Below are 20,367 nucleotides of genomic sequence, written 5' to 3'. Positions count from 1 at the left end.
AGATGTAATCATGTATACTCATGTACTAATTAAACAATTAACACCATACACATGATACATATTCAGTATGTATTTTACAGGTTTGACTGGTTATAGCAGTACATTCTATAGAAATATTTCACGTTTTTTTCCGAAGTATCTAGTACTAAATGGGTAAGTTAAAAAATGATTTTGCAGATTTTTCAATCCTATAAAATAAACAAACTCTCCTCCGCTCCTCTCCTTTTTTATTTTTAGGAATGAAAGAATAACCAAAGTAGACCTTAACATGTATTCACTAAACAATTTTGACAATTTTCTCTGGTTGATTCAAACAATTTGAAGATTAAATGGTAACCTGAAGACTCTTTTTAAACCGACATCCGGTTGTCCTTATTCAAAAATGTTATGTTTGCTTGATACGAAAGTGGCTTTCTATTTGTCATATTTTAAACATATTTACTTATAGTGGAAGCAAGTTGTTGCAACTTTTATTAACCCCTTTCAACTTTGCAGGTGCGAGTGGTGCCTTGTAGCGTCATAAACCTACTTTTTTTTTTAGAAATAACAAGGATTTCTAATACGTGCAAGAGATATTGCTTTCTCATTTCATGAGTCAGCCTTGTATCTTTCCATTCCGACGGACTATAACGGTTTCTCAAGACCCATACTCGCAAATAGTGTCAAAGGAAAAGCCAAAAAGTCAGTCCCGAAATTTTCTCAACGGGGATCGAATCAGGAACCCTTGTGCTAGTAGTTCGATAGGGCTAATCGAGACACCACGGCTCTCTTACCTGTCCTGTAGAATGTACAACAGAGCGTTTTATTTTTGGTATGTTTAATGAAACATGACCTTTTTTTAGTTGATCTTTGAGTTTGGTATTTAGGCTAATATTTTCTATGGTCATGTTTTTTCTTCCCGTAAAATTTTGAAACACCTTATATATCAGTGTTGCTCCGTACACATTTTGAAACATTTAGTTGCATTCCGATCTTGCCTGTGTACGTTAGATGGTTCTTGCTGGAACTCCGACTTCCTAACATTACCACTTTGATATAGAAAATTATAATAGTATTTAACAATTGATTATTCCGAAAACATTCTTTTAATTTACATAATACAATTTGAATATAACTGTATTTATTCTATTTACAGGAACATAACACCATTTAATGGGAGTTTTGGTGTTAACTCTATAATAGCTGATTTTACGATCCATGGAACAACTTGTTCGGATTATTCCTTAATTATTAAATTCGAACATGTTTTGGTGAGTGAATGTTTCAAAATTTGACTTATTATGTTTCTGTCACTATTCAATCTTGTTACATTTATTGTTTTGGTTTTGTGAAACTGTCCGCAGTAAACTAATGACGTTGGACTGTTCGTCACCGAGTGTATCATCATACCAGTAGCCAACGTGTCGATACTGGAATGAAAATACAGGTAAGGTTCTACTCCAATTTGCTGATATAAAATTATGCATCCCTCGGACATACAAGGAACAGTCTGAATTCATTTTTTAATGTTGGTCCTTGCTTGCTTTATCATCTTTGTAGAGGTTGTTTAAGATGGTTCATTTCGATAATTTACTTTCAAGCATCACTGCATAGATATTTATTTCTACCGTTAATGGTATTAGATACAGTTTTGCTACATAAAATAAACCAGTTATATTTTCTATTTGATCTATTCTCTACATATATAAACCATTATAGGTCAAGGTACGGCCTTTAACACGGAGCCTTGGCTTATACCGAATAGCAAACTATACAGGGCCACAAAATTTACAAGTGTTAAACCATTCAAACGGAAAAAAACGTTTTAATCTATATAAAAAAGAGAAATAACAGTACCATCAACTTAAAAACACAAAATGATTTTCTGACAATTTTGGAATATATCATGGTTTTCTAATATTTTTTCTGCGTTAGGCATTGTGTTCAAAATGTACAGACACTATAACAATGAACGGAATATGAATATGTTTATGAAACACTTGAAATCCATTTGTTGGAATTAAATACTCGCGGTGGTGATTTCGTTATTAAAACAATATGAACGCATGAGAATTTTGTGAGGGTATTGAGTTTAAAATACATTGTTTGTTTGGTATTCTTTTTAACAAGGAAAACTATTCCAAACCATTGTGTGGACATTGGGATTTCAGTGTTCGGTAAGTATGAACAGTCTTTTATAAAGTAAGGACATTTGTTATAATGGCCGATGAGACTACTATCTACCACAATCAAATAGTGTAGATTGTAGTGCCGGCACCAATTATCAGAAAACGCTAGAAAACCAGTGTCCTAATGTGTGCCTGAATTATAAGTGAAAACGAATATGAATCACAGGCCAATGCATGTGGTGATGAAAACAATATTTGAGATCACTAATCCTTCCATAACCTCAAACAGTGATATACTTAAATATGCGTTTTAAACAAAGAAAATGAATATGGTTTGCATTTATTACTTAATCTGACACAGTAATAACCATTCATAAAAAAATCAAATATTTTAACAGATTTATTGAAACATGAATTGAAGACACCTTTTGGAAACTATACATGGTCATCTTGTTTTATTAAACATTATCCTTTCAAATGGAATTTGAATAGATGAACATTAATATTTGTGTACCTTTTTCGAATTTACCCATTGCAAGATTATATCAACAGAAAAACTGCAAATGTGACATGTATACTTTATCTTATAGAAATACTGTGAATGGAGCGTGGTCGACTTATGGTTCACGAGTTGTTGATGCTACTGACTCGTTCACGATATGCGAATATAATCATACAACTAATTTCGCCCAGGCAGGACAGTATGTTTACTGCTGTTAAATAATATGTCCAAGTTTCTCAATAAAATATAACATCTACATTTTATTATTTCTACAATTGTATTATATTCATTCTCTAAATGTGGTATGCTCGTTATATAAAATAAGAAAAGGGATGATATCTAAAAGTATTTCTTATGTTTTTACCAATTAATGTAATAATTATTCGCTTGTGGAAATATGTTAATGGATTTAAACAAAACTAATGTTTCTGAAATATTTTCACTTTTCATACCCTAAGTGTTGGTGGTCATTACAGTTATAATGCACTTGATAATGGTTCAACTGTTTCTGCATTATTTTGTTGTACTGACCGGGATACTTTATATTTACAACGCTCAATTTTTGAGCATTTAACCCACGAAGTTGGATGAAGACTTAACATATAAGTTATAAACTATAATTGATCAATTCCTTTTTGACTTTTGTATTAGCTAATTTTAAAAGCAACATTAATGCACTCCACAATGCAAAAATGTCTGAAATATGCATATATGTTTGGGGTTTCAAAAATAACGACCAGTTTCATTCGAGTAATGGTTCCTCTTTTGCTGAATGCTTGTTTCGGGGAATCTACAAATTATGTCAAATGACGTTATTTTACGAAAAAAACTGATTTCTGTTTACCGAAAGATAATTGGCAGTTAGTTGACGAAATTAACCAAATTGACAAATACATCAGGCAGATTTTGTGTATCGGAAAATAAAACTACTCTGTATCTCAATTCGTCGTTTAAGGGTTTACATTGTTATTAAAATAATACTTCAATATGAAGGAGAAAAACGTTACCTGTAGATACCGGTTTTCTATTAACATTATAAATGATATCATCCTCTTACAAGTAAATAAACTCATCAGAGATACCAGAATTGAAATTTTATATTTACGGCAGACGCGCGTTTCGTTTACAAAAGACTCATTAGTGAAGCTCGAATAAAAAAAGATAAGAAAAGCGAAATAAAGTACGACGTTGAAGAGCATTAAGAACCAAAATACCTAAGGGTTTTGCCAAATACAGATAAGGTCATTTATTCCTGAGATCCAAGAGCCTTATCATTTGCAAAAATTCAAAAGTTTGGTTAACAGCTATATAACAATTGTGTTTAAAATTATTGTTGGTTTATCCATCCTCAATGTCCTGCAAGAGTAAATGTGTACTTTTCGTTGTTTTTAGTTGTGAAGAAACATCGCCGTACAGCAAAATCAGTATAACAAGTCTGTACAAGTATTGAAAATTGTACTTTGATGTCGGTGTATCTTTCTTAATATATAATTTTTATTTTTACAAGACATCGTCTCATCATTTTCAACTGAGTCTTATATCTGTCATCGGATGTGCAGTGTCCCTTTTGTTTCTGGTTATAACAATTCTCATTCATTTTGTTCTATGGAGGTAAGATTAGCATAATTGTTGTAATCAAAAAAAAATTGGTGTTATGTATATCTTGATGGAAATATCAGCGGAACGTAAAAAGGATGTTTGCTCCAACTAATCTATCAATCACTAGATTGTACACGATTCATAAACAAATAGCATGCACATAATTACTTGATTTGTTTATATACATACTAATTGGTTATCAAAGGTACCAGATTTATAATGTAATACGCCAAACGCTAGTTTCGTCTACTCAAATAAACTCATCATAGATACCAGGACTAAATTTAGTACATACGTCAGACGCGCGTTTCGTCTACAAAAGACTCATCAGTGACGTTCGAACCTAAAAAAGTTAAAAAGGCAAAATAGTGTATAAAGTTGAAGAGCATTGAGAACCAATATTCCTAAAAGTTTTTCCAAATACAGCTAAGGTGATCTATGCCTGGGGTAGAAAAGGCTTAGTAATTCAAAAAATTTAAAAATTTGTTAACAGTAAATTTATAAATATAACCATATCAATGACAATTCATGTCAGCACAAAAAGTGCTGACTACTGGGCGTGTGATACCCTCGGGGGAAATAAATTTCCAACAGCAGTGGCATCGACCCAGTGGTTGTAAATAAACTCATCATAGATACCAGGACTAGATTTAGTATATACGCCAGACGCGCGTTTCGTCTACAAAAGACTCATCAGTGACGCTCGAATCCAAAAAAGTTAAAAAGCCCGAATAAAGTATGAAGTTGAAGAGCATTGAGAACCAAAATTCCAAAAAGTTTTTCCAAATACAGCTAAGGTGATCTATGCCTGAGGTAGAAAAGCCTAAGTAATTCAAAAAAATCAAAAATTGTAAACAGTTAATTTATAAATATAACCATATCAATGACAACTCATGTCAGCACAAAAAGTGCTGACTACTGGGCTTGTGATACCCTCAGAGAAATAAATTTCCACCAGCAGTGGCATCGACCCAGTGGTTGTAAATTAAGTCATCATAGATACCAGGACTAGATTTAGTATATACGCCAGACGCGCGTTTCGTCTACAAAAGACTCATCAGTGACGATCGAATCCAAAAAAGTTAAAAAGGCCAAATAAAGTACGAAGTTGAAGAGCATTGAGAACAAAAATTCCTAAAAGTTTTTCCAAATACAGCTAAGGTGATCTAATAGTTCGTTTCTGTGTGTGTTGCATTATAACGTTGTGTCGTTTGTTTTCTCTTATTTTTGAGTGTAAATTCACATTGCGATAAGACGTGTCACGGTACTTGTCTATCCCAAATTCATGTATTTGGTTTTGATGTTATACATATATGTTATATTTGTTATTCTCGTGGGATTCTGTCTATATGTGTTACATTTTAGTGTTATGTCGTTGTTCTCCTCTTATATTTAATGCGTTTCCCTCGGTTGTTTGTTATCCCGATTTTGTTTTTTGTCCATGGATTTATGAGTTTTGAACAGCGGTATACTACTGTTGCCTTTATCTATGCCTGAGGTAGAAAAGCCTTAGTAATTCAGAAATTTCAAAAAATTGTTAACAGTAAATTTATAAATATAACCATATCAATGACAATTCATGTCAGCACAAAAAGTGCTGACTACTGGGCTTGTGATACCCTCGGGGAAATAAATCTCCATCAGCAGTGGCATCGACCAAGTGGTTGTAAATAAAATCATCATAGATACCAGGACTAATTAAAAAGCCAAACAAGGAGGGTCCGACAATTCAAAAAGGTTATGATAAATACGTCTAAGGTAATCAACAACACATACTTCACCTGACATTTGTGCGCCCGATTCTTGTGATTGTGTAGCTATATACTATACTTATGTATTGATCGGTTTTGTAATTGTAGGTATGTGAGAAATGATAGAACAAAAACACTGATGAACCTATGTGTGGCATTAATTATGTCGTATGTAATATTCTTAGCTGGTATCAAACAAACAGAGAACAAAGTAAGAAAACAGGAACGAAGTCATACAGTATACATTTGTAAAACTTGTATACATTGTGATTCAAAACTAAAACAAGAAGAACAAGAAACCATCTGAACATACAAGTCAAGGATGAAAATACAATGCCATCGTAAATAATTAAAACGACGAATATCTACGTTGGTATTCAATAAAAATAATAAGCTGTCATTTTATACATCAAAAGATAGGGTATGCTTGCCAATAAAACGACTGTCCATCAGAGACAAAGTTGTCGTTTACTCAATTAAAAGTGTTAATCAAACGCGTTATAATATCCATAGCTGTTAACTAAAATGGTTTAAGCTCATATATAATTATGTATTTAAAAATATTGCATTTTTATTGCATAAGCTTTGTGGAAAGTAGACCATCGAAGAATCTCCATTCTATGTAAACATGAAAAGATTTAAACTGATTTAGTTGGATCCAACCTTAACATTTTTATAAGTTATCGTATTGCACGTCGTTTAACAGAAATACACAAAACGTAATGATAGCTTAAATGAAACAAAATTAAAACCCACATGAAAAAATGTTTCGTCAATTGTTCAGTCAAATATTGAATGAAAAAGTTTAAGTTCTATTACAGAAAATCCGTACTGACTAGCATTGAACAGAAAACAAAATTAATATTGTTGTAATAACACCAATCACGGTGCATTTTTGTGTTTCTTAAAAGCAACCACATAAACATTACCATCTACGTAGAATGTACCAAAAAGCCAATATGAATGAATCGTAATATACTAAAAAGTAAAATCACAAAAATACTGAACTCAGAGAAAAATCTAATCGGAAAGTTCATAATCACATGGCAAAATCAAAAGACAAAACACATAAAAAACGAATGGACAAGAACTGTTATATTCCTGACTTGGTACAGGCATTTTCAGATGTATAAATTGGTGGAATAAACCGTGTTTTAAAGCGCTAAACCTCTCACTTTGATGACAGTCTCATCAAATTCCGTTATATTTACAATGATGCGTGAACTGAACAGACATAATGAATAAATTAGTCAAAATATGGGTACACCAGTCATCATTAAGTGCAATTAACATGATTCCAGAAAAAGTTTAACGATGAAGTCACGAACCTTTGTCAACATTTTGGTATGTAACAATTGGCAATAAAAGGGAAGTTTTATTGAACCTATGATGAGAAAAATGCAGTGTTGATTGCAAGTGTCAATGAGAAAGACTTACTGCCTTCAACATTTTGCAACATTATTATAGGTTGTTTTGTAATGATTTTATTTTTGGTATATCTTATTAATAGGTTGTATGTTCAGCGATTGCAATTGCTTTGCATTATATCTTCCTGACAGACTTTGCTCTGATGCTTGCTGAAGGGATTCTTATTGTGCGAATGGTAGTATTTGTTTTCCCAGCAAGCTCTATAATTCATAAGCTTATACCAGCATGTTGGAGTAAGTTAAACAAAAAGGACACATGTATATACATCACCTAACAAAAAGACGACGTTCAATCTAAAAAAAGTATTCTATTTTTTTTAGAATAACTCATATCCTTTCAATGGTAAACAAATTATTTTGCTAGTCGATATGAAGGCTAAACACGTACGGTAACTGCAAATTCATTCATGGTTTCAATACCGAAAAGAGGATAGTTTGTAATCAAAATCCCAAGTGCATTCATCATTACCAAAAACATTTAAAAAAAAATCAACATACGAAAAGAATCAAAATGCAGGAAAACGTGATTTAAAAACAGCAAACTCACAAATCCCGGGATAAATATCAGTTTGAAATCAGGGACGATAACATGTACATGTACGGACGTGCAAAACATCTTGAACTGTGTAGGGACAGTAAATAAGCTTCACTCTATACGAAATATTTTAATCTTTATTTCCAGTTGTTCCTGCTGTTATAGTTGGGATTACTGCTGCTGTGACTAGACTTAAAGGCTACGGCAATCAACAGTTGTACGTATTTAACGTGTAATTATGATATAATACAATACATTGAAGGGTCAAACCATTAAATGTCTTTATTATTAGGTTTTGGTGCAACCATTAATTTATTTAAGTCTGTCAGAAATACCAGATATTCGGGAACAAACGACAACCGCTGAATGACAGGTTCCTGACATAGGACGTGCACATACATTATGTGGTGCAGTTAATGTAGTTTGAAAGCGACACAACCCTGCTAATCTGCGACAATGGTGTTTTCTCATGGTGTATTCTCACAACAATAAGAAATTTGATCTGAGTTCGACTGATTTTTTTTTTTCGTTAAACAATATCTAAGTATGAGTTAAACATTTTAGTTTAATATTGTTTTACTACCTATGTATTGCATATTGGATCCGGATTAACATCTGTTATCGTTCATTTGCTTAAAATTTGAAAATTAATAAAATATAACGTCATAACCTATATAATTGGTATTAAACACCAGAGGATAATTTCATTTATTTACTTCAGTTGTTGGTTAACCCTTGAATCGAACCTCATCTGGGCGTTCATTGGACCAGCACTACTTATTATTGTGGTATGTATGTTCAAATGATATAAGAAAGTTACAATTCTGAATTTAAGAGTATCATGATAAGACATGAGTTTTGCAATTTAATTTTGTTTTCTGAAATTCTAATATCTACATGTACTTTCAAATTTTGTGACGATTTATAGACGTATGTTTATGCCTAATGTATACAAATGATATGGACGTGCTGTTGCTTGAAAATACAAACCAGTAACTCCTCCTACTGTCCTTACAGCAACTGTACAAATATATGGTACTTTTAAATAACAGTAACAAGCACCAACTACTGTTTTAACTGCATTACTCATGGTTGACACATATAAAAAAAAATGATATTACATTAACAGAAGAGGCAGAATTAACCATTGTAGATAAGCAAACTGAAGTCAAAATCAAACTGACAATCGTAACTAAGGCTGTGGTAAAAATCAAAAATAGATAACAACAATGGATTTTGTTCTTGGCATGCTATCGCGCAATGTAGAAAGGAAGAGGTTCCAAGAACCCAAACCAAAGAAATAATTATTCAAAAATCAGTTCATTAATTTAACCGCATAGAAAGAATAACTAACCAAAAAAAACCTACTTTACAGAAGGGAAAACTATATTCTTAAAATTAGTTAATGTCAATTAATTTTTGTATATCGTATATTTATAGATTAATTTCATGTTCATCATTATTACGGTGTATAAAATGATGACAACTAGAGGGTTAGCTGCGAAAACACTTAAAGTAAAATTTAAGTAAGTTTGCTTTTGATGATGAATTTGTCAGTATTAATCATCGGCACTCGTAATGATTTGTTATTGTCATATTGGAAAAATGGTTAACAGTACTTTCTGTAATACACTTTCAAAATGTTCGTAACATATAAGTGTCTTATTTTACTAACCGAAAGGTATTCCAAAGCTAGATAGGAAATAACAGTTTGGTTTGATAGACCAGATACATCTTTTCAATACGAAGGAAGATAAGAAAACATATAATTATTAGCAGGGAATAGCCTTCAAGATTATAAGAAACATAAAAAAATACAACGAGTTGAATAAAACCTCCATTCATGAGCAGATAACAGAATAAATGACAGCTGAGTTAACAGAACAAGACAACTGTGACACATACATAAGCAGGACATCGACATGAACGGTGATCGGGGGAGAGATTAATCATTAATGTATATATGAGGATGACAATTATGAACGAAACCATCATAACTTCATTCAGTCGATTATGCGTGCTTGACAAATTGTTAGTCATATGAAAGGAAATAACTTTACCTTATCAATGATATATTCATTAATTTTGATACTTCATATTGCTTTAAAAGTATAAATGTTAATAGCGGAAAAATCGTCATCTTGTGAATACAATAAAGTGTATCTGTCAATTCTCAGAACAAAACAAATGTATGTTGTTTTTTTCTCAGGATTGGTTTAAAAAGTATTTGTGTCATTTTGCCGTTGTTTGGATTAACGTGGGTACTAGGAGCATTTTCTATAAACGATGATCTGGTCATGTTTCAATACCTTTTTGCAACGTTCAACTCTCTGCAGGTATATTAGACATCTACTTGTTTATCACTCAGTCAAATTGATGTTAAAGAACTTCAAAACCAAATATGTGTTAAATGCAATCATTTACCAAAATGTTCTATGATATATTAATTAAAGTTTAATATTTTTCAACATGAGCTTCGTTTCATCATGATAACTTCGAGATAATTACAGTAAGGATGGAAGATACGAAATGGATACCTATAAGTATAAGGAAAACTGACAATTTAAACATAAGAAAGTAAAATACAACGAAAACATTCATAATAGTCAATAACGCATCATTGAAAAACTAAAAAACGAGCAATAATAATTCTTCCAAAACCTGATGTGATATCATGTACTCAAATCCAGTCACCAATTGTAACGTTTGTCGTGATGTTTATGATAGAATAGATACAGCGATGTATTAATAGGTGATGTCAAATTCAAGAAAACAACAAGATTGAGAATAGAACAGTTAGAAAATATCCGTCGTCATCTCTGAAACAGATAACGCATAACGGTCAAGCAACTTATGAAGGACCTTAGTTTCATAGCTTCTTTTTAAGCAGCACTGTATATCAAGGAAATCCTAATACGAAATACATGCTCCGAAATATCAACTTGAAGATATTTATATTATATGCAGGTGCTGCTGAAATGCTGCAATAGAGATATCGAATTTCTAATGTAAACTAAAATTGATGCTCGAGTACCAAAATTTAAGTCGGTATATTTATTAGTTTATAATCGCGTAAATTTTGTTAATTACATTGTCAAAGTTTAGTAATCAACTGTGCGTGTTTCGTCTAATTGTCTAATATTACATCACTGTACCATTCAATTCATAATAATAGAATAACCTGATATTTAATATTCTTTAAACAGGGTTTCTTCATATGTTTGTTCCACTGTATCTTGAATGAGCAGGTATTTATCTTTACCATAGAAATCAATAACACGAAAGAAAATTATGCATTGCTTGTGTTAATGATATACTCGGCCGTTTGTGACTGAACAGAGTTTTCAAAAAACTGGAATTGTTAATAATTTGAAGATCTAAATGTTATGATTCAGTTGAAGTAGTAATGTTTCATTTAACATTTGTTATTTATAACCACATTTGTGATGTACCTTTTTTTATACAAGTCGTTTTCACAGTCAATATTATTTCTGATTTTCGAGGTTGAATTTGAACATCACAACTTGATTGCATTATTCGGGCATCGATTGTTTTGTTAACTTTTACATTAATCGGATTGCATGTTTTCGTCCTACTATTCATTATGTTGATAATAGTTATCAAAAGTACCAGGATTATACCTTAGTACGCCGGACGCACGTTTCGTCTAGACAAGACTCATGAGTGACGCTCATATGAAAACATTTATAAAGTCAAACAAGTACAAAGTTGAAGAGCATTAGGATACAAAATTCCAAACAGTTGTGCCAAAAAATGCTAAGGTAATCTATGCCTGGGATAAGAAAATCCTTAGTTTTTCCAAACATTCTAAGTTTAGTTAACATGAAATTTATAAAAATGACCACACTATTGATATTCATGTCAACACCGAAGTATATATCCCCAACTCGTCTAAACATCAACCCAACAATGTTAGATCTGTAAATTTGCTTTCGCAAATTTTTGGTTCTTCCCTCGCCGGGATTCGAACCCATGCTACTGTAATATCGTGACACCAAATCGCCTGCACTGCAGCAGTCCCGCTAGACCACACGACCACCTGGGCTCTCAAAAAAAGAGCTTTCGCTGGCCGTGTGTTACCTTTCCTCGTCAGTTTTAATCTAGCAGCGTACTACAGTACATGATATATAAGGCATGAAGATGTTATTGTTACAGATCAGCTAAATTATCTATAGTAAAGGATCCTACAAATTAATGTAATATACAGTCACAGAAAATAATTATATTTATAAGTACGTCTGAGTACTCGGTGTTGACTTCTATAATTTGGAAAGTAACATTATCAAAAGGATGTTTCGTTGAACGAAGATGTCTTGTGAGAGGACAGTTTTTGTTGGTTTTGTATGATGAACGATGGTTATTGAGCCGAATATTAAATTTGTCCATTGTTTCTCCAACATACTGAATGCCACAACGTGTATATATAGTATAAAATAAACTCATCATAGATACCAGGACTAAATTTTATATATACGCCAGACGCGCGTTTCGTCTACAAAAGACTCATCAGTGACGCTCGAATCCAAAAAAGTTTTAAAAAAGCCAAATAAAGTACGAAATTGAAGAGCATTGAGATCCAAAATTCCTAAAAGTGTTGCTAAATACAGCTAAGGTAATCTATGCCTGAGGTAGATAAGCCTTAGTATTTCAAAAAATTCAAAATTTTGTAAACAGTTAATTTATAAATAAAAAGACTTGGTCCAATAATTGACCCCTGTGGGACCACTGGCTTAACCGAAACGAAATCTGACTTTCACTTTCTGTTACTTTTTTTTCTCGAATATTTACAAAAATTGAATCCTGAAATTGAGTGCAAGAAATGGAAGCAAGCAAGGAACACTAATCCTGTTGGTTTTTTTTTTTTATCGTATCTTTATTATGGTTGATATAATCAAAGGACACTTACATTGTTAATATATTAGTGTGTCCCCGACTGAAACAGGAAAATTTAAAAATGACCACATTATTGATATTCATTTCGGTGTTGACTACTTGATAAGCTATATAGGAGATTAAAGCATAAGAAAACCTGTGATGGATTTTGTAACCTGAAGACACCAATAAATCCGTAAACTAGCTGTCATGTATTTCTTTATCCTAAAACTGATGTGATTGATTTCGTGATATTGATTACACTTTCATTTGATATTAAGAATGGAAAAGGGGACCGTGTCATAGAGACAACAACCCGACCAAAGCGTAGAAATCGACCAAGCCAATCTCGAAACAAGTGGCGAGCTTCAGCTGACCCCTGACAAAAATGTGCATTATTTGAGCTGTATACATATGTATAATATTGTTTTATATTGTAAACAGGTCAGACTGGGCTACCGTCATTTCCAGAGACGACGACACGCCTATCGTATGGATTCTAAGCTACCTACCGATTCTACTAATACTGTAAGTAAATATATATCAACAGAAAGTGCATCTTTTTTAACCTGATATAAATAAAACAATAAATATAGATAAGTATTCTGCATACATGTGTTTGAATCTACATTGAAGTGTTACCTTTATATGCAGATTATGCATTGTAAATAACACAGTATGCAAGACAAAACTACAAGAGTTTCATAACCTCTTATATTGTTTGGTCGATTTCGTCATTCATTTAATGAAATTATGTTGAAACTTAAATAAGTATACTTGATCATTGTTTTTAACTTTCTGTTATTTTCATATAGGACAATTCAAAAACACATCGTCTCAACGACAATTTCCGTGAAAAGAAGAAATAAATGAAAGAGAATTAGAATACATATGACATCAACCATATGCAGTTTAATATTGTTGTTTTTTTTTTATTATTATTATATGTATACTTATTATCTTATTTGTTCTGGTGTAAAATAATGTCTTACATAATTACAAATCGGACTTATAAATCAAGCCTGTCAGAAGTAGGGTATATAGTTTTAGCATTTTTTTAGTTCATATTTTATTTATTTCTACTAATAATAATATACTATACTAATCATGGTAATGAGGTAACAAATACAAACACAACATTATATATATCTATATCATTAGTTATACATAAAGCACAAATAAAGGCAACAGTAGTATACCGCTGTTCAAAATTCATAAATCGATAGAGAAAAACACAAATTCGGGTAACAAACTTAAACTGAGGGAAACGTATCAAATATAAGAGAACTACGATGGAAGTTCAATAATTAAGGTGAGATAGTCAGTCCATAAAGTAAACACCGAAGGATAATACCAGGTTCACATCCAATTTTCATAATCTTATGGTAAATGGTTTCCACTGCCAAGATAGAACGTTCGTTCTCATATCTGTTGTCTTTTTAATTTGAATTAGAGAATACAGATAATCACTGATTAGAAATCAAATATAAATTTATGTTACCATTTGCAATTGACATTATCGAAATCAATAGAACAACTTCATATAGTTTTCCCCAGCTTTAGAAATGTTTAGAACTGATCAAATATTTTATAAAGACATCGTTTTCTATTATCATCATATAGAGGGCATATAAAAAAAATAACACGATCTTTAAATGCGGGAAGACAGCAAAAGTTTTTGAAAATTTGATGAGGTAACAAAAACAATATTTTGTTCACTACCAACGACTTTTCAAAGCTTTAAAGGTGAATATAGTTTTTTTTAATATTAACATAACTCTTAAAATAAAATTAGAATTTTGAAATCAAAATAGGGTCTTTCTATGCTGTGTTCATTCTGTAAAATATAAATTGAGGCATTTTTTAGAAACCTATTATTTAGTTTCACTATATATTTGGCTACTCAACATTTAATTTCTCGCTAACGTATATAATAGATCAGGTATCTGATCAAATCAAATTGTGTGATAAGTGGTATGATGACAAAACAGGTTTAATACACTAATTAGGTAGTAATCAAGGGTGATGATGTATAACAGAATTAAAACATAGAACTACAGATAAAATTTAAATGAATCTTCATAAATTGAAATATATCAGTTATAATGTTATTGGTAAACTTTGTGTTTTAATCTTTGCAATTTTGTTTTACTTACAATTATTTCCTGTTAATTATTTTACTTAATTATAAATATATTCAAGCATTTACTCATAGTTATTATGTGTATAGTTAGATTCTTGTACTTTTACTGAATAAAATTATTTTTTTTTTAAATTTATTTCACATGTTTTACAGACTTTGTTAAATTCTTTTTTTCGAACTTGATAGTTAATATCTTACTGTCTTTTGAGCTCTGCATGTTAAACACAATTTATATATATATCATTTTCTTCTTGAAAACATACCAAACCCTTAAGAACCCGGACGAAATTTAGTTACGCAAATTGAAGCATGTACGTCGTCGTCTGTGAAACAGATATTCCAAATCAGTCAAACAACTCATTATGGCGTTCATAAAAATAGTGTATCAAGTGAAAGCTACATTTTCAATATACAAGCGCTGTTTGAATATTGCTACAGTTAACACTTTGGCAGCTTCACGAAACTCCTTTGTCATTATGGTTTTTTTTAAATCCAATCAATGAATTTTTATTATCTTTCATTTTTGCTGGTGTGTTTTGTACGTGTAACTTTTTGTGTTTCTTTGTTACATATGATGTGGCTCTGTTCTTCTAAAGGTCCCGCAATTTTATTATTGTTCTATTTGTGCCAATATGTTATTGTTGTATTATAATTTTGAAAATACTTTGAACGACAAGAATTCTTTTACTCGCGTAGTGCTATTAACCGTATGTGGATTCTTAAAAATTCTAAGAAATTTCTGGATGATTTTGCATCTCAGTCTTTTTCTGAAATTAGTTCTAACTACACTTTTGATTTCTGAACCCTTTATACCACCATTCCCCATGTGAAATTGTGTTTTTATGCCCCACCTACGATAGTAGAGGGGCATTATGTTTTCTGGTCTGTGCGTCCGTTCGTCCGTTCGTCCGTCTGTCCCGCTTCAGGTTAAAGTTTTTGGTCGAGGTAGTTTTTGATGAAGTTGAAGTCCAATTGACTTCAAACTTGGTACACATGTTCCCTATGATATGATCTTTCTAATTTTAATGCCAAATTAGAGATTTTAACGGTCCACTGAACATAGAAAATGATAGTGCGAGTGGGGCATTCGTGTACTGAGGACACATTCTTGTTTTTAAATACATTGTAAGACAAAATTATTATAGTGTTGACTCAGAATGTCTAGATATAATCTTTGAAATAATACAAAAATATCAGGACCTTTATGAAATACTTCTCTGTGGGGATCTCAAAGGAACTTAAGTACATTCAAGATCAAACAAGCATGATAAATTACTGAAAAACTTTGTACAGGAATTAGGCCTTCAAACAGCTGGAAATTATGATTCAAATATTACTTTCTTTCATCATTCTGGACAATCATCCTCTCAAATCGATTGCATTTTAAGAAGGAATATATCAATCTTCAAAGAACACAAAATTTGGGACCGTTCAGCGACAAATAGCTCAGCTGATGTGCCAGTAGAAACAAACACCACTGTAACAATTACAAGTGCTGCAAATAGAAAACCATCTGAAGGAAACTCATACAAAAATTTTTCTGGGATGAAATAAACACTGAAATATACATCTCAAAATTATCAGAGGGTCTCCTTAAAATTAAATCTGAGGATTCAACTTCAGACCAACTTCAAACCATTACAAATGAATTACTGAAAGCAATAAAGGTAGTTAACGTTGTTCCAGCAAAACCTATCAAATTACAAGGGCCAGAATGGAATGCAACTTCAACAGTACTAAAACATCTGAAATCATGTAAACCACTATATTCACAATGGAAAAATCAGGTACGGCCACAAAACCATCCATCACCTTCTGAATTAAAAACAGCAAAGAAACTTTTGAGAAACGCACAAAGAATAGAGCAAGCTGTTGATAGAAAACAACTCTACCAACCAATCATGGAAAAACCAACAACAAAACTTTTCTATAGACTGATAAATAGAAACCGAAATTTCAGAACTGGTACTACAACTTGTATAGAAATAGATGGTGAAAAGGAATACTGTCATTCAAACTAAAGAAAAGTATTTGCTAATTATTATTAAGACTTAAGTATGCCAAAAAAACTCGGAATATGACAACTCCTATATAGATCTCTGTCAAACACGTCAAAACCTAATTGAAAAATTTTATAAAGAAAATCCAGTAACATCTGACCCATACACAGAAACAGAAATTCAAAAATCAATAGAAACTCTAAATGTAGGGAAATCACCAGATGAATATGGTCTCACTGCCGAACATCTTAAGAATGCCAAATCAGTATTAACACCAGTATTAACAACTCTATTCAATAAAATCAAAGAGACAAACTCTATTCCAAGAGCCTTTAAAGCAGCAGTCCTTACTCCTGTTATAAAGAGTGGTAAAAATCCTATAGATGTAAAGTTACAGAGGAATTACTGTTACTCCCATCATTGGAAAAGTAAATGAACGGAGTCTTCTAAAGAAACTCCAATTACATCCGGGTCCAGATTTACAATTTCGCTTCGCAGAAGAATTATGTCCCCTTATGGTAAGCTTACTTATAACAAAAGAAAAATTTGAAAAACTTTTAAAAAAAACAACAAAAACATACCATTATTCATAACAACAGTTGACGTACAATCAGCGTTTGATGTAGTCAAACATATCATACTAATGGACAAACTACTAGACCAAAATATTCCTCCAGATCTATTACAACTTATTAAGGGACTATACACAGATTTAGAATCAAAAGTAAAGTGGATGGGGGGTATCAGTGATAGTTTTAATATTAAACAAGGGATAAGACAAGGTGGAATTTTATCTACGCACCTCTATAAAGTGTATGTCAAAGATCCACTGGAAGAACTCAAAAACAACTCTATTGCATTGGCTTCAATCTAGGAAATATTTACATAGTTGCCCCTACTTGTGCAGATGACATTGCCTTATTGAGCTCGGACACATCGGAAATGCAATTTTAAATGCTTGACATTATAGGTAGATGTGCTGATCAGCATCAATATAACATCCATCCAACAAAAACTAAAATCGTACAGTGTAATACGAAGGAAAAAGACAACAGTTGGATATTAAAAGGAAAAACCATAGAACCAACAAATGCCACAACACATTTAGGTCTTCAAATTAAAAAATAAAAAAAGAGAAAATGAAATTAACATTGATGACCGCATTAAACTAATAAGAAGAACAAAATACTCCTTAATGAGCTCCGGTCTACATGGAACAAATGCGGTTGACCCAATTACAGGATATAACATATATAATACATATAATCTCTCAAGGCTTCTATATGGTTTAAAAATACTACCACTTACAAAAGGACAAATTAAAATACTAGAAAAATTTCATAAAAATACCTTGAGACATATTCAATCCCTTCCGCAAAGAATAGCTACACCGGCAATATATCTACTATTAGATGGAATACCAGTTAAAGGAGAGCTTCACAAGCGGCAACTATCTATGCTCTACTCTTTATTATCGGCCAAAAACCAGACCGTTCAAGATCTTGTACAAAGACAATCATCAATCAATTTTGACAATCCAAAAAACTTCTTCTTTTGTGAAATGGAAACCCTACAATTATATAATCTTCCAAATATATGGGAACTTCAAAGCAGTTTGCCTACTAAATATAAGTGGAAAAAAATAGTGAATTTTAAAATGTCAAACTACTATACTGGAATTATGTTCTTCAAATTGACACAGTCCAAAAGACATCAAAGAACGTCCCATATCTCCTACACCACATTACAACCTATAAGTCTTGATGTTCGAAAAGGTATAACCAAAAAAAGGATGACGTTGTTTATAACAAAGTTTCCAATGGAATTTCTGTTAGGCGGAATAAATATATGTTGACAACACGAACGGATACCCTACAAGCTGATCGGCATAAATTCAGCAGATATGAAATTGCTCCATCTTGTCAAATGTGCAATCAAGAACCAGAAGACCGTACTCATATGCTTACTACCTGCTCATCATCAACCCAATTAAAAGTTATGTAACCAAATTCATTGGAGAAATGAAGTGGAAAGAGACATTCACTGATAGAAATCAAATTACAGTCCTTATATTTGACTGTACAAACTTCACATATATATTTAGTGAAAGCAAGCTCAAAATAGAAGAGCTCGAAATGCACACAAGAGATGTGTGCTACAAGATCCATAACTCGAGACTAAAACTGATAAGTGTGTAATGGCTGTTGACAGTTATCACTCAACTTAGAAACTTAAAGTCTATTTTAGATTTAAGCAAGTGTATATATATTCACAGAGTACATAGTTAAATACTTTTTATACTTTTTATATTACCCCCAAAAGAGGGGTGTTCCTAAAAGTGGAAGCTTATACGAAGAAAAGAAGTTGATGGTTGATGGAATAAGTTCGTTGTTGTTCTGCGTTTGCATGTTGATTCGACGTTTCTATATTATATGTCTATAACAATTTTAGTTTTATAATTATATGTTATTGTAAGTCAACGTCCATATTTTAGTATTAATCACAACATCGGTAAACGTTATAAATGATCCATTGATTCCGTTATTCAGTACTCCAAACGTCGGTTAATGGTCGTATGAACGTCATGTCTTGATTGTACGTCGTACCAACGTTTTGGGAACGTAACAACCCAACGTTGGATGCAGACGTACAGCAACGTTATAAAATTACATCGAATCTACGTCAATTTAGTACCCTGTCAGAAAGTAACATTTTATTACGTTGTGAAAACGTGCTTATAACTGTCGTAATCCGACGTAACATTTTGTTACGTTGTGTCAACATTATAATAACGTAATGAATAAAACCCTGTACATACAAGCTGACACATTAAAATCTGGGTTTATGGGACAATTTTGTGGTTATGAGTCTTCCTAGATATAGTATTCACCTTCAATGAAATGTATTCACGATTTTTTTCGATTTTCACAATATTCCCCTTTTTCCCCGCACAGACATAATTTGCACCAAAAAGTCCAAGAAAATAATACAAATCCAAATTAAATGTTCTTATATAAATATTTTATATGAATATTTATTGTTTAATATATCATTTAAGTTTTGTCAATGACTCATTTATTATTTTAATTTTATAATCGTTTTATAATAGCGGAACGTTCATCAGTCCTCGGGTTTTCCCGCTGCATACTACGAAAACTCTGAGAATGCGCACGTTTACTGCCTGATTTTGAAAACAGTGATACAATATGCAGGGAAATTTAGCTCGATTCAGATTCCAGAACAAATAAAAAGGTAATATATAAATTGCATACTACGTCAAAAAGGTTATGCATATGAATCCATTTTTCAAACTGCTCGATTAACATGTGTTGTTTTTTAAGATATATTAAGCAATTGAATGTAGAAAGTAAGAAAAAAGGGGAGGGGGTGCACAGGCAATTGTTTTTTT

General features: G+C 32.0%; 1 protein-coding gene and 1 long non-coding RNA gene across 2 annotated transcripts in view; both read left to right on the top strand.

Moving 5' to 3' along the window:
- LOC143069515 (adhesion G-protein coupled receptor D1-like) overlaps positions 1-15,069 on the top strand; it is a 176,632-nt gene extending 161,563 nt beyond the window's left edge. Inside the window, exons 13-16 of the mRNA XM_076244194.1 lie at positions 10,132-10,258; positions 11,129-11,170; positions 13,260-13,343; positions 13,631-15,069. Coding sequence (XP_076100309.1) covers positions 10,132-10,258; positions 11,129-11,170; positions 13,260-13,343; positions 13,631-13,684 — 307 coding nt within the window. The 3' untranslated portion in view covers positions 13,685-15,069. The remainder of the gene's footprint in view (positions 1-10,131; positions 10,259-11,128; positions 11,171-13,259; positions 13,344-13,630) is intronic.
- LOC143069517 (uncharacterized) lies at positions 80-2,798 on the top strand. Its single transcript, XR_012976430.1, has 4 exons — positions 80-153; positions 1,136-1,250; positions 2,110-2,156; positions 2,699-2,798. It is a non-coding gene; the product is annotated as an uncharacterized LOC143069517 (long non-coding RNA).
- Positions 15,070-20,367: the final 5,298 nt, after the last annotated feature.

This window comes from Mytilus galloprovincialis, chromosome 3, assembly GCF_965363235.1.
Source record: "Mytilus galloprovincialis chromosome 3, xbMytGall1.hap1.1, whole genome shotgun sequence".
NCBI lineage: Eukaryota > Metazoa > Mollusca > Bivalvia > Mytilida > Mytilidae > Mytilus > Mytilus galloprovincialis.
Note: the sequence above shows the minus strand (reverse complement) of the source record. Positions and strands in the feature narration are given on the sequence as shown.